Source organism: Prosopis cineraria, unplaced genomic scaffold (genome assembly GCF_029017545.1).
Source record: "Prosopis cineraria cultivar Desert tree isolate PC_DT_omini unplaced genomic scaffold, ASM2901754v1 PC11, whole genome shotgun sequence".
NCBI classification, from domain to species: Eukaryota; Viridiplantae; Streptophyta; class Magnoliopsida; order Fabales; family Fabaceae; genus Prosopis; species Prosopis cineraria.
Genome location: NW_026555342.1, coordinates 14859189 through 14872515, shown reverse-complemented (window position 1 = coordinate 14872515; position 13327 = coordinate 14859189). Strand labels below are relative to the sequence as shown.

The 13327-nt window shown below is 32.9% G+C and overlaps 1 protein-coding gene across 2 annotated transcripts; it reads right to left on the bottom strand.

The window, feature by feature from the left end:
- Window positions 1-2529: 2529 nt before the first annotated feature.
- Window positions 2530-9531, bottom strand: LOC129286702 (F-box/kelch-repeat protein At3g06240-like). Of its 2 annotated transcripts, XM_054922699.1 has the most exons (4): window positions 9338-9531; window positions 7193-7251; window positions 3093-3157; window positions 2530-2666 (listed from the first exon to the last, which is right to left on the bottom strand). In XM_054922699.1, exons 1-4 carry the CDS (start codon window positions 9398-9400, stop codon window positions 2602-2604), a joined length of 252 nt encoding a protein of 83 aa, XP_054778674.1. In that variant the 5' UTR covers window positions 9401-9531; the 3' UTR covers window positions 2530-2601. The 2 variants fall into 2 exon arrangements, with proteins under 2 accessions (XP_054778674.1, XP_054778673.1); XM_054922698.1 differs by lacking the exons at window positions 2530-2666; window positions 3093-3157; window positions 7193-7251 and adding an exon at window positions 8181-9216 and having other exon boundaries at window positions 9338-9521.
- Window positions 9532-13327: the final 3796 nt, after the last annotated feature.

The window sequence follows — 13327 nt, the reverse complement described above, 5'->3', positions numbered from 1 at the left end:
CATAATAGTTTTTTCTCAAATAATGACTTATTATTCATTCTTATCTATGAATAATTCTTTTGAAAAGTTATTGGATGTGATTTTCCTATAAATCTAAGACATGTGATTTTTTTATAAATTTTTTATTTTATAATAAACCCATGTTATTAATATTATTAACATATTAAATTCTATTTGTTTTGATTGGATTGGATAAAAGTATAAGAAAAATATATTTATAGGTCTTTATAATTTTTCTCAATTTTAAGTTAAATCTCTCTAATTTATTTTGCTTTAATCAATTGAATTTATTAATCTTGGGAGTTAGAATCCTTGAATTTCTTCTTTAAAAAAAATTACGAACTTTGATGTTTTTATTAAAAAGATATATAAATTTAAAATTAATTTTATAATCTGTGTAAATCCAAATTTATAGAATTATGTTGTCTTCTAAATAATTTTTATACATATAGATTTTTCATTAAAAAAAGTAATAAAAATTTAAGCATTGTATTAAATCAAAAAAATTTGGCAAAAATTATTAACTATCAAGGATTAACAAACTATAAGGGCTTAATTAAAATAAAATAAACTAGAAGGATCTAATTCAAAATTAAAAAAAGTATAAGAACTTGTGGATTAATTTTTTTCTAAAATTATATTAAGGATAAAAAATTAAAAAATCTAAGTATTACCCTTTTGATATCAACTATCAATTAATCAATTATCAACTATTCTGCAAAGGAAAAATGACAAAAAATTCTCATGAAATATGCAAATAATAATGAAGTCCCATGAAATGTGATAATTTCTCTTAAGTCCCTTAGGATCTTTATGACATTAATGTCTTTTATAAAATGATAATGCCCTCAATTCAAATGTAACTCATTATGTATTATTTCATTTTAGTTATTGTTATAAAAAAAAGTAATCATTACTTAAACTGAAGTAATAACTGATATTTATAATACTTGAACTTTAGTGATTAAAAATTTTGTGAAGAAAGTTTTTATTTTACTTATCCTGTTTTAGTCATTGTCAGAAAAAAAAAATAATCATTGCTTAAATCAATAACTAATATTTACAACACTTGAAGTTCAGTTATTAAAAAATTTGCATTATGAAACATGTTAGTTATTGTCCTATTTTAGTTATTAAAAAAAGTAGTTATTATTTAAACTAAAGTAGTCATTGTATATTTTTTCATTTCAAATTAAGGGCGTTACGATCATTTACAAAAGACATTAATGTTGCAAAATTCCCAAGGGACTTGAAAAGAATGATCACATTTTGTAAAACTTTATTATCATTTACATATTTTAGGTGAAGTAACTTGGTCTTAGGTTTTCTTAGCCCTTTATATAAGTCATTTTCCCTTGTTTTTTGTAAGCTTCGATGTATAATTCCAAAATTACCTTCCAACAAATTCTAACAAGAACTGTCATATTTTAATTCTCAAGAAAATTTTTCACATATCAAATCACTCTTTTTTAAATTTAAAGACAAAATTAGAAAGTAATTTATTTTTAAGATCATTTTATTATTCTAACTAACTCACCTTGATTTTGGCAAGTTAGTTAGAAGTGGCTTATAAAAAAGACTGAACAGGTATATAATGCTCTCTCTATCCCTAAATATAAAATATTTTTAACTGAATCGTGCAAACCAATAAAAATTAGTTATTTAATTAAAAATACAATAACATTTTAATTTTATCTTTAATTATTATAAATAAAAAATGAATCTATTTTTTCAAAGTAAATTAATGAGAGTACTTATTTTTTTTTTTTCAATTTAATAAGGGTATGATGATCTATTCATTAAAAATAGGCTAATAACTCCTTATGTTAATGGATTAAAAAAATTCTAAAAAGACTTCTCATATATGGGGGGAAAGGGAGTTTCTATTTTGGCATCTAATAGCCTTTTATTGTAGAAGGCTCTTGATTGATAGCCGGACAATTTTCGTAAGTTGTATTTCTTTAATTGATGCATTCTAATTGGCTAACTGGTCTTATTTCCTTTTTTGTTACTTGAATAACAATTAATTTGTGAGCGTTTTATTTATAATGTTTCATTTTTCAATGCAGACACCCTCTTGACAGCCTATCTTCCAAGTTCCAACTCAATCATAAATTTTCAAATTCTCTTTGATTCTCTCAAGATTCAAATGTCAAAATTCAAATTTCTTTCTACATCATCTCTATCAATGATTCTATGCTAACATCCTCTACATTTTTTTCATTTCCATTGAAGGGACATTGAGCTTCACCAGATTAGACTGAAAATCACAGCTATTGTACATCATTAACTGATAAACTTCCATTTCCATCAGTCATGATCCTTTTGACTAGGCTTCTAAATATTTCAATTTAAGATACATTCCCTAAGAGTCTTTACCAGTGCTTGTTAGTCTCTTTTAAGGCCTTATAATGCTCTCACAAAGTTTCCTATAAGTACTGAATGTACACTCATGGATTACAGTCTATATCACAAGGGATACAAGTGTAGCTCCCAATAGTAGGATTTGAATTTCCAAATGTTACATTGAATGAAACTCACTTCCCATTTAAAATATGCCTCAGGATCCAACTTTAGCTATTTCTTCCAATTGCACACCATCTATAGCTGAATCAGAGTCTCAAATAAGATCTCAACTAAAGCAGTGGCTTTATCAACAATCTGCACTAAAGGATATGATGAAGTTGATTACTTTTTTAGGTATTGAGGTTGAGCAGATGGATAATCATACGCTTGACCTATCTCAATGCATATATATCCTAGATTTGCTTGACCGGACTGGCATGGTGTCTGCTAAATGTTCTGTGAAAGAAACTGGTTTTACGAAGGAAATTTAAAATAAAATGATCTATTGAAGAAACCAATTGCAGGATCTGAAATCATTAATAACTTCAATACAACAAGGGGAAATAATAACAAATTCAATAATAAGTCAACTTCCTATCACTAAAGCTATTTACAGTACTGAATATATAATAAAAAAATACTTAAAAAATAACCAAACATGAAAAATGACGCAACATGGTACTGTATCATCCTGCTAAACCCATGATGAGTATAAAAAAGCTGTCAAAGGGTAAAACTGAACTTATGTCTAATCTCTCTCGAGTTGTATAGATCAGTTATAGGAGGCTTCAATATGCCACAATCACAAGACCTGAGATTGCATATAATGAAAATAAAGTCTGTCAGTATATGCATCAGCCGCGTGAGCAACATTAGAAGGCTGTGAAACAAATTATTCACTATCTTAATGTTAATGGTACAATGGTACTATCACTCAAGTTCTTATGCTTACCTAAGCTACAAATTTAACTCTCACCACCCGCTTATTGTGATGCTGATTGGGCAAGCAATACAACAACAACTATAACAACAACAACAAGCCTTTATCCCACTAGGTGGGGTCGGCTACATGGATTACAAGACGCCATTGTGCTCTATCATTTATCAAGTTTTTAGGAATATTATTAATTAAGAGATCGCGTTCAACAACTTTCAAGAGTGTTCTCTTAGGCCTTCCTCTACCTCTCTTAATCGGACTCAAAGTTATATGTTCCACTCTTCTTACTGGTGCCTCCCTTGATCTTCTTTGTACATGCCCCAACCATCTCAACCGATTTTCTACCATTTTTTCCTCAATAGGTGCCACCCTCACTTTTTCGCATACGTGCTCATTTCGAATTTTATCTTTACGTGTATGTCCGCACATCCATCGTAACATTCTCATCTCTGCTACTCCAACTTTATGCTCTTGCTGTCCTGTTAGAGCCCAGCATTCACTACTATATAACATTGCCGGTCTGATAGCAGTGCGATAAAACTTTTCTTTAAGTTTATTAGGCACCTTACGGTCACAAATAACTCCTTTAGCTTTTCTCCAGTTAAACCACCCAGCTTGAATTCTATGTGAAATATCTCATTGATTTCGCCATCATTTTGAATAATGGCTCCCAAATATCTAAACTTTTCCACTTGAGGTATAATTTGATCTCCCAATTTCACTTCCAAATTATTGTCGAATATTCCTTTACCAAATTTACAATATAAATATTCCGTCTTACTTCTACTCAGACGAAAACCTTTCGACTCCAATGTCCTCCTCCTCCATAACTCAAGTTTACAATTAACCTCTTCTCTTGTCTCTGCTATAAGAACTATATCATCCGCGAAGAGCATACATTTCGGGATTTCCTCTTGAATATGTTCCGTCAAAACATTTAAAATCAAGTTGAACAAATAGGGACTCAGAGATGATCCCTGATATAGTCCAATCTTTATAGGAAAATCCTTTGTTTGACCACTAGGTGTTCTTATACTAGTTTTTACCCCCTCATGCATATCTTGTATGGCTTTAATATAAGCAATCCGTACTCCCTTTTTTTCCAACGCTTTCCAAAGCACTTCTCTTGATATACGATCATAAGTTTTTTCCAAATCAATAAAAACCATGTGTAGATCTTTATCTTTACAACGATACTTTTCCATTAATCCCCTTAGTAGATAAATCGCCTCTGTAGTTGATCTACCTGGCATAAAATCAAATTGATTCTCAGAAATACTTATCTCCAATCTCAACCTGTGCTCAATTACTTTCTCCCACAATTTCATTGTGTGGCTCATGAGTTTAATCCCTCTATAATTAGTACAATTCTGAATATCTCCTTTATTTTTATAAATAGGAATTAATGTACTTCTCCTCCACTCATCAGGCATTTTCTTGGACCGTAAAATCACATTAAATAACTTAGTTAACCATCTCACCCCTTCTTCACCTAAACATTTTCACGCTTCGATAGATATACAATTAGGTCCGTTGGCTCTACCGTTGCCATTTTCTTAAGAGCTTCCTTTACCTCCTTATCACGTATTATTCGATAGAATGACAAATTTTGTTTTCCTTCACCAATTACTAAATCCTCCAAGTTACTAGATGAATCCTCTCCATCATTGAAAAGTTTAGAAAAGTAAGTCTCCCATCTATTTTTAATTTCATCATCTGTAACTAAAATTCTTCCCTCTTCATCCTTAATACACCTTACCTGTTCTAGATCTCTTGAGTTTCTTTCCCTACTCTTGGCAATCTTATAAATACTTTGCTCTCCTTCCTTCGTCTCAAGATTCTTAGAAAATTCTTCAAAAGCTTTAGAACGAGCTTCACCCACAGCTCTCTTAGTTTTCTTCTTAGCCATACGGTACCTCTCCTAATTTTTCTCATTGTTACACAAATGTATGGTTTTAAAACAGTTCTTTTTATACTTGATTTTGTCCTGTACACTATTATTCCACCACCAAGACTCTTTATCTCTCGGACCAGAACCTTTCGATTCTCCCAAAACTACTTTTGCAACCTCCCGTATCTTTTTAGCTATATCTTCCCATATAATGTTAGCACTTCCCTGAGATTCCCAAATTCCTTTATCCAAAAGATTTCGCTTGAAAATATCTTGTTTCTCACCTTTTAATTGCCATCACCTAATCCTTGGTGTTACTACTTGTCGACGTTTTTAGATTTTACTCATAATACACACATCAAGGACTAGGACCCTATGTTGTGTCGTTACAGTATTTCCGGGGATCACCTTACAATTTTTACAAAGTCTTCTATCTGTGTTCCTAACCAAAAGAAAATCAATCTGTGACCTTGAGGCTCCACTTTTGTAAGTGATGAGATGCTCATCTCTCTTCTTGAAACAAGTGTTAGCAATCTTAAAATCATACGCCAATGAGAAATCAAGAAGAGTTTGTCCTTCATTGTTTAGCTCTCCAAAACCAAAACCACCATGCACCCTCGCATACTGACCAGCTTCCCTCCCAACATGCCCATTAAAGTCTCCTCCAATAAAAATCTTTTCACTCTGTGGTATATGTCAAATCAACCCCTCCAAATCCTCCCAAAATAATTCCTTAAGACTGGCTTCTGTCCCGACTTGCGGCGTATAAGCGCTAACAATATTAACAGTCTCACGTCCAATTATCATTTTTAAGGAAATAATTTTGTCTCCAATTCTGTTAACTTCTACAACGTTCTTCTTCCACTCCTTATCTATAATGATGCGTACTCCATTGCGTGCACTTACTTTTCCTGTATACCAAAGTTTGAAACCTTGAATATCCTTAGCTTCTTCTCCACGCCATTTTGTTTCTTGCAGGCAAAGGATATTGATTTTCCTTTGAATCATAACCCCTACAACCTCTACAGATTTACAATTTAATGTCCCAACATTCCAAGTATCAAATTTAATTTTGCTCTCATAGACTAACTTCTTTAGCCGCGTGCGTCCAGAATGACACAGTAGCCCTTGCTCATTTAACACTGCATCCGGGCGCCGATGCAGCGGCTCTAACTCACTTATCACTGTACTCGAGCCATGCAGCGCGTTACTAACAGGCAACGACCTAGCATTATGGGCAAGCAATACAGATGATAGAAAATCAACGTCAAGGTTTTGTGTTCATTTAGGACCAAATTGTATCTTGTGGATTGCCAAAAGCAGCTCATTGTTGAATGATATAGTGCACTGGCAGAATATAGGAGTTTTGCTCTTGTAATTGAGAGCTCATGTGGCTGCGATAACTTTTGCATGAGCTTAAGCTTCTCAGATCAGTTCCTGTGATAACTCTAGAACAATGCAATTAACCTATACATCCCCCACTCCACCATTGCACTTAACATATGAAACTTCACTGCTTGTTTTTTGTAGGAGAGCAGGTTCCGCAGAAGAAACTGACTACATGTCACATTCCTTCTGTTCTATTAATCAATAAGTAAGTGATATATTAACCAAGCCACAGTTGGAACCAATGTTTAATTTTTCTCAAGGCAAAACTTAGATTCAAAGACACCAATTCACTCTAAGTTTAAGGTAGGATATCAGCAGGGGAGAGTATTAGCAGTAGTTTGGTTTAAGTTCAGTTGCAACAGGGATAAATGAGTACGATATATATATATATATATATATAAATGAGTTGATATATATATATATATATCACCTTGTAATGAACTCTCGAAGTCAATGATAGAATACATTTTCTTTAGTCAAATCTTTTTTCCCTCTTTCGTTTGTTTTTTAAATGTTACAATCTGAGAATTAAAGAGAGATCCCAAGTTATTCCAGGTTAACATACAAAAAGGAACTCCTTATTTACCAAAAAGATTATTGCATAAGAATGAATTGCCAAGCATTATTACCTCATGGATTGCCAAACTTCAGTAACAGAAGTTCTTGTAAGAGCTTTACTTGGTGTTCCCTGTCAACGTGGAAATTGAGATCGCATGGTTCTGCTGAAAATTTTACCATATTACATCCAATAGTAGGTTTTTTTTTTTTTTAGGTTTTCTTTTCCAGGATTAGCTTAGCATATGTTTTCAAATTGGTTCAAATGTTAAAAAAGCAATAAATATTAGCAAACTCTACCTAATAAGATAAAACTTGTTGAAGCAATAGACATTGCAAGTTGTATTTCAGATTCTAGCACTTATTACATGTATATATGCTACTACCTTTATTTGAATTGTTTGTAGGGAAAAAATGCGTTTTGTAGACACTTGTAAGTCAATAATTGGCTAAAGTCACAAAAAATTATATCCTATTCATACGTCTTCTCGAATGATTTCCTATGGTGTTTGGCAATGAAGGACTCTCTTACAACTTTCTCATTATTATCTCACTATTGTTATTTGGTTAGTGCTTGAAAGGATTTTTAAAATTAGAAAGCAAATTCCATTCTTAGTTTTTGATATAAGACGACTTGTAAATCTTAATGGTCAGTATAAAGATTTTAGTTGTGGAGATGTTATATCTTATTCTAATCCACCAATGATCCAAGATCACACAACTTGCGAAGAAAAACTACTCACATAAAGTCACAAACTGTGTATTAAGTTCATTTCTCCACTAGAAATGAATAAACAAAAGCAAAATACTCAAATTTGTTTCACTTACTTTTCTTCCCACTCATATTATACCGAACAATAGATATATTAACAGAACAAAAAGGTCCCAAAAAAATCCAAACATCAGCAACTAAATTACATATCCATCTTTGAAAAAAAACTGAAACCAGATAGTATTGATAATGCAAATAAACCTATAAATATCTGTTATCTGTTATCTCATATATACATTCACCATCCATCATTCTTGATAAAACCAACGAAAGGACATCAAGTCTTATAGTTACAGAATGAACTAAACTCTTACAGGTTCATTATCACCAAAGTGCTTAAACAAAGAAAAAAATGCCAAATAATAATGAAGATTTAGTACCAAGGCTATTCAATGTGGATGTTACCAACTGGCACAAGGCTTTCGGCATAATTAAAAATATTATAACTAAGGGTAGATTTGCGGATATAAAAGGTCTTAAATTCATTAGTTGTGAGATTGAACAAGACAATTTTTCGTTCATCATTCTCCACTGGCCTGCACGATGGATAAAGATTGCAGACAATTTCATTCCTCCAAACAGTCACTGGACCTAACAAGCTACCTAAATAAGGGTTGCTAGTACATTTCTTAACCCAACTACATCCCTCTCCAGATGCACATGTACCCTCCTCGTCCCTCACCCACAAATGAATCGAAGATGATTGGGAGTCTCTTCTTGTATCATGAGAAAGCATAGCAAGCTTGTTCTCATAAGCAATACTAATTGCAGAGGATGCAGAAGGTATTGGTATCAATGTAAATACTTCCATGGCTATGTCAAATGAGACTATCACTTCAACATCATCTTCACCCTCCTCGTCGACACCAAGCTTTACCGCATCCCAGAAGATGGCTCCATCAGTATTGTAACCGTTAGAAAGCACAGCTACACGATCTAAGCTCCCAAATTCAACTTCCCTCCATGACCCTGTGCTTAATGTAAGCACTTCCACTTGATTAACCAGATCAACAATTGAACAAACACGAATATTCACTATCTTGTAATCATTAGCAGTTGGACTGAACCCAAATCCTACGCGGTAATCGTTATTCTCTGAGTAACTAAGAGCTCCAGTCACCCGTGCCTCTCTAACTGCTGGATTCCATACTAAAATGCAAAGAGATATACGATAAGTAGAGAGTCTAAGACAGATCAAGCCATTGCAGGAACCCAATATCGAAGGACGCCGTATAGGATCGATAAAAGCATCGTTCCGAAGTTCAAGGACTTGCATCTCACGATCGAGCAAACATATACGAAAAGAATCAGATTTGTCATAATCTCCTAAAAGAATACAAGGGTTTTCATGAGAGGAGTAGTGGAGGTGTTCTGCGATGAAAGATGGGGTTTTGAGGAGATTTTTCCAATGCTTGCACACACATTGAAATCGGATTAGGAATTTTACCGGAAGCCTTATGAGGATGTTGGTGATGATATCTTGAGGAAGAACCGGGCCATCGCTATCCATTTAAATCTGCCACAAGCACTCCACTCGGAGGAACGCGCCTCTCAGAAGAAAGCCTCAAGTCCTCGCGCCATGGAAGATTGAAATTGGGTTGGAAAGTAGCGAGGATGGTAATTTGCACTCGAGCACACTTGAAAAAGACAATCAACTGGGTATCTGCTCAGATAATTTTTTTTAATCAATTTTAAAAGCTAAAATTATAATTTTATGAAAATATATTCAAACATTCTTAATAATTTTTGAGCTCACTATATAACAAAACCACAGAATCAACTATCTTTATTTTATTATTAATAGATCGTTTTTTTCCCCTTCCACATTTAAATAATTTTCAAAAACTTTATAATTTTAGAGCTATCAAATTAAGGTAAGTGTGTGCGTGCGTAAAAAAAACAAAAAATTAGGAAAACACCCCCGGCCCAAACAATATAACGAATTATTATATATCTTGTCAACGAGCTTCTTTAAATTTGTGAAGTTTGCAATCTGAACTCTCTTATTTGTTATTTATAATACTGAGAATGTGATTTATGTTAAATTAAATACGAGTCCATGGATTATAGTCAAATTGTTCATAATTAAATTAATATATTTTAATTTCATACCAATAAAAATTATGAAAATAATAAAATATTTAAAAATTGACTTCAAATAAAAAACAAGAATAAAATTAACTAAAAATACTAAGTGAGTATAGATAAGAAATAAAATATAATTTAAAAAAGTTACTAAACATTTTATAATTTAAAAATAAAAATAAAATAATTATGAGATGTACGCTACTCCCTATTTCTTAATTACCTCACGCATATTTAAAAAATGAGTTAAAAATTGGCTTAATTATAAAATTCGTCAACCAAAAAAAAAAGGTACAGATAGTTTCTATCATTTTTCTGACGAATTACATTAAATTCTAATATCAAGTCATCATCAAGGATATAACTCTATAAAAGGGGAATGAAAAAGTAAGTAACGTAATAGCCACCTAAAGTACTTGTATTTTGGGTTACTATAATGTGACTAAGAATCCAATAGAATATCAATAATTAATACACCAGTTTCAAATTTATAATTTTATTATTATATGCATATTATAAATTTTATAATAGGTATGCATAACTCAAATATTGTGAGGATACTAGCAGTATAACTGGATGAGATGAAATCTGGATATCATGAATAACAATAATGGCGTCAACAGGTACTTACCCTGTAAAGCCTATGACCACCTCAAAATCCAAGAAAAAGAACCTTATTGGAAGAGAATTGGACACTGGTAACAAAATTACTAGTTGAAACTTCTAGCTCGTAAGTATAAAGATCTTATTTTATGCTGCAAATACTACAAGAGGATTCTGCACATTTAACAAGCATTATTGCCTTAGTTCTTCTGAGTTCTGATTGAGCACCATCTGCAAATGAATTAGTGTCTCAAATACGTTCTTATCTGCTTCAACCAGTATTGCAATCTCACACTACTCCAATCTCACCAATTTCTGTTTCAACTTCCATTGATTTTCCTGCACCACAGAATCCACATGTCCTATACGAAACAATTCGATCATTCTTCACAAAGATCCTGAATTTCTTACAGCTACTTCCCTATCCACTACACCTGTTCAAGCCCTTACCAATCCTAACAGGTTCGAAGCCATGGCAGAAGAATATGAAACTTTAATGCACAGTGAAGTTGGTCCTTTGTCCATCCACCTGAAGGTAAAAAGTGATTGGGCGTTAAGGGGTTAGAGAGAGAGAGAGAGAGAGAGAACCCTAGTGGAACCATAAACAAGTACACAACCATATGAGTGGCCAAAGCTTTCCATCAAACACATGGTTTTGATTTTAAGAAACCATTCTTTCCAATGATTAGAACCATTCTTACCTTGGCACAAAGAAATAATAGGTCAGCGTCTCAAATTGATGTGATAATGTTTTTCTAAATGGCACTCTAGAAGAATATGCTTAAAAGCAACAGCCTACAGATTTTGAGCATCCCAAAAAGTCTGCTTTTTACAAGCTAGACAAAACCTTGTTTGTGCTGAAACAAGTTCCTGGAGATAGGTATTATTCTTGTTGCAGATCTTGTAAAATATAGCTTTATAGAAAAAAATGTGTGACCTGTCTCTTTTTATTCAAGTCGCAACTACTAATCAGGCCTCTATTTCAGACTACATGGAGGATAATTTGCTCACAGGATTCTCACCAATGTATATCTGTCAACTAAAGAAGTTGATTTATAAATAATCATGCCAGAGGATCTAACTGAAATTAATTACTTTCTAAGTATTTAAGTTAAGAAGTCAAATGATCACACAATCGTACGACCTCAATGTATGTAAATATATCCTAGATTGACTGAACTGGTACCTTGTCTCCTCAGGGTTCTGCTATACACATGGCCACTACAACAGAGCTCTCAAAAGGGGAAACTGAACTCAGGTCTAATCCTGAGTTGCATAGATTAGTTGTAGGGGATCTTCAACTTGCCATAATCAAATGACCAGAGATTGGATATAGTGAAAATTCAGTCTATCAGTATATGCATTAAACCTTGTGAATAACATTGAAAGACTGTAAAGTGCATTTTTTGTAATCTTAGTGGAACTATCACTCAAGGTCATGTGCTTACACGTGCTGCTAATTTTACTCTCACCTTTTATTGTGATGCCGATTGGGTAAGCAATGCAAATGATAGAAAACTAACTTCAGGATTTTGTTTTCATTGGGACCCTATATCTTGTAGATTGCTAGAAAGCAAACTTTTGTTGCTCTCTAGTGCAGAGGCAGAATATGGGTGTTTGGCTTTTGTAGTTGAGAGTTAATGTTTGCATGAGCTTAAGCTTCTCATATCAGTTCCACTGCCACATGTCTATCGTGACAACTTGAGTAAAATGCAGTTAACCTATAAATCCCAACAGCACTAAGCATATGAAAGTATGAAACTTGACTTGATTGTTTGTAACAGAGAAGGTTCCACAGATGAAACTAAATACTTGTCAAATTCCTTCTATTGATCTTCTTGTTGATGTATTAACCAAGCCACTGTCAAGACCAAGGTTTAATTTTCTGGTGTTTTTCCAAAATGTTACCATCTGAGAAAAACGAGCCATCCAGTCAATCAAAATGAATCTAAAAAGAAGGAACTACCAAAAAGACCCCATAAGAAAGAACTTTAACAAACAATTATTACCTAATAGAATGCCTAGCTTCATTTACAGAAGTTCTGGTAAAAGCTTTACTCAATACACCAAGTTAGGTTGGGGCAAATGATAATGGCTCTTCTCACTTACACAAGTAGTTGAGAGTTTGAATCCTAGCTCTTATATATGTAACAATCTAATTATCCAGTACTTCAAGAGAGATTAAACTTTGCTATTGGGAGAGCATACTCTTTATGCCTCACCCAAAAAACGAAAGCTTTACTCAATGCTCCTAGTCCAGGTGGAAATTGAATTCTCACGTTTGTACAGAAAATCTTACCACCTTACATCCGGTAGCATGTGTTTTTTTTTCCATACTTTCTTTTCATGGGTAAGCTTAGCAAATGCCATGAAACTGATCCAAATGCTAAAGCTGTAGGTGTTGCAAGTAATGGTCTAGATTAGCAATAAAAAAAAAATTTGAATTATTGATAGGAATTAATGAGGGATCATATATCCAAAATGGGGCCAACAGAGATACTTCCACAAAGTCACAAACCAGTGTATTTAATTCATCTATCCATTAGAAATGAACGAAAAGACATGAAACTTAAATTTGCTTCACCCACTTTTATTCCCTAACATATTAAAAAAAATATTAGGTACATTAGCTGGATAAAAAGACCTAACTAATCCACACACCAACAACTAAAATATATATCCATCTTTTGTTGGCAAAACAAAAAATCTATCTATGACAGAAAATTGAATAACTTGATATCATAGATAA

Excerpts from the sequence above, each read along its gene's own strand:
- LOC129286702 (XM_054922698.1), bottom strand. The coding sequence starts at position 9,166 with ATGCAAGTCCTTGAACTTCGGAACGATGCTTTTATCGATCCTATACGG.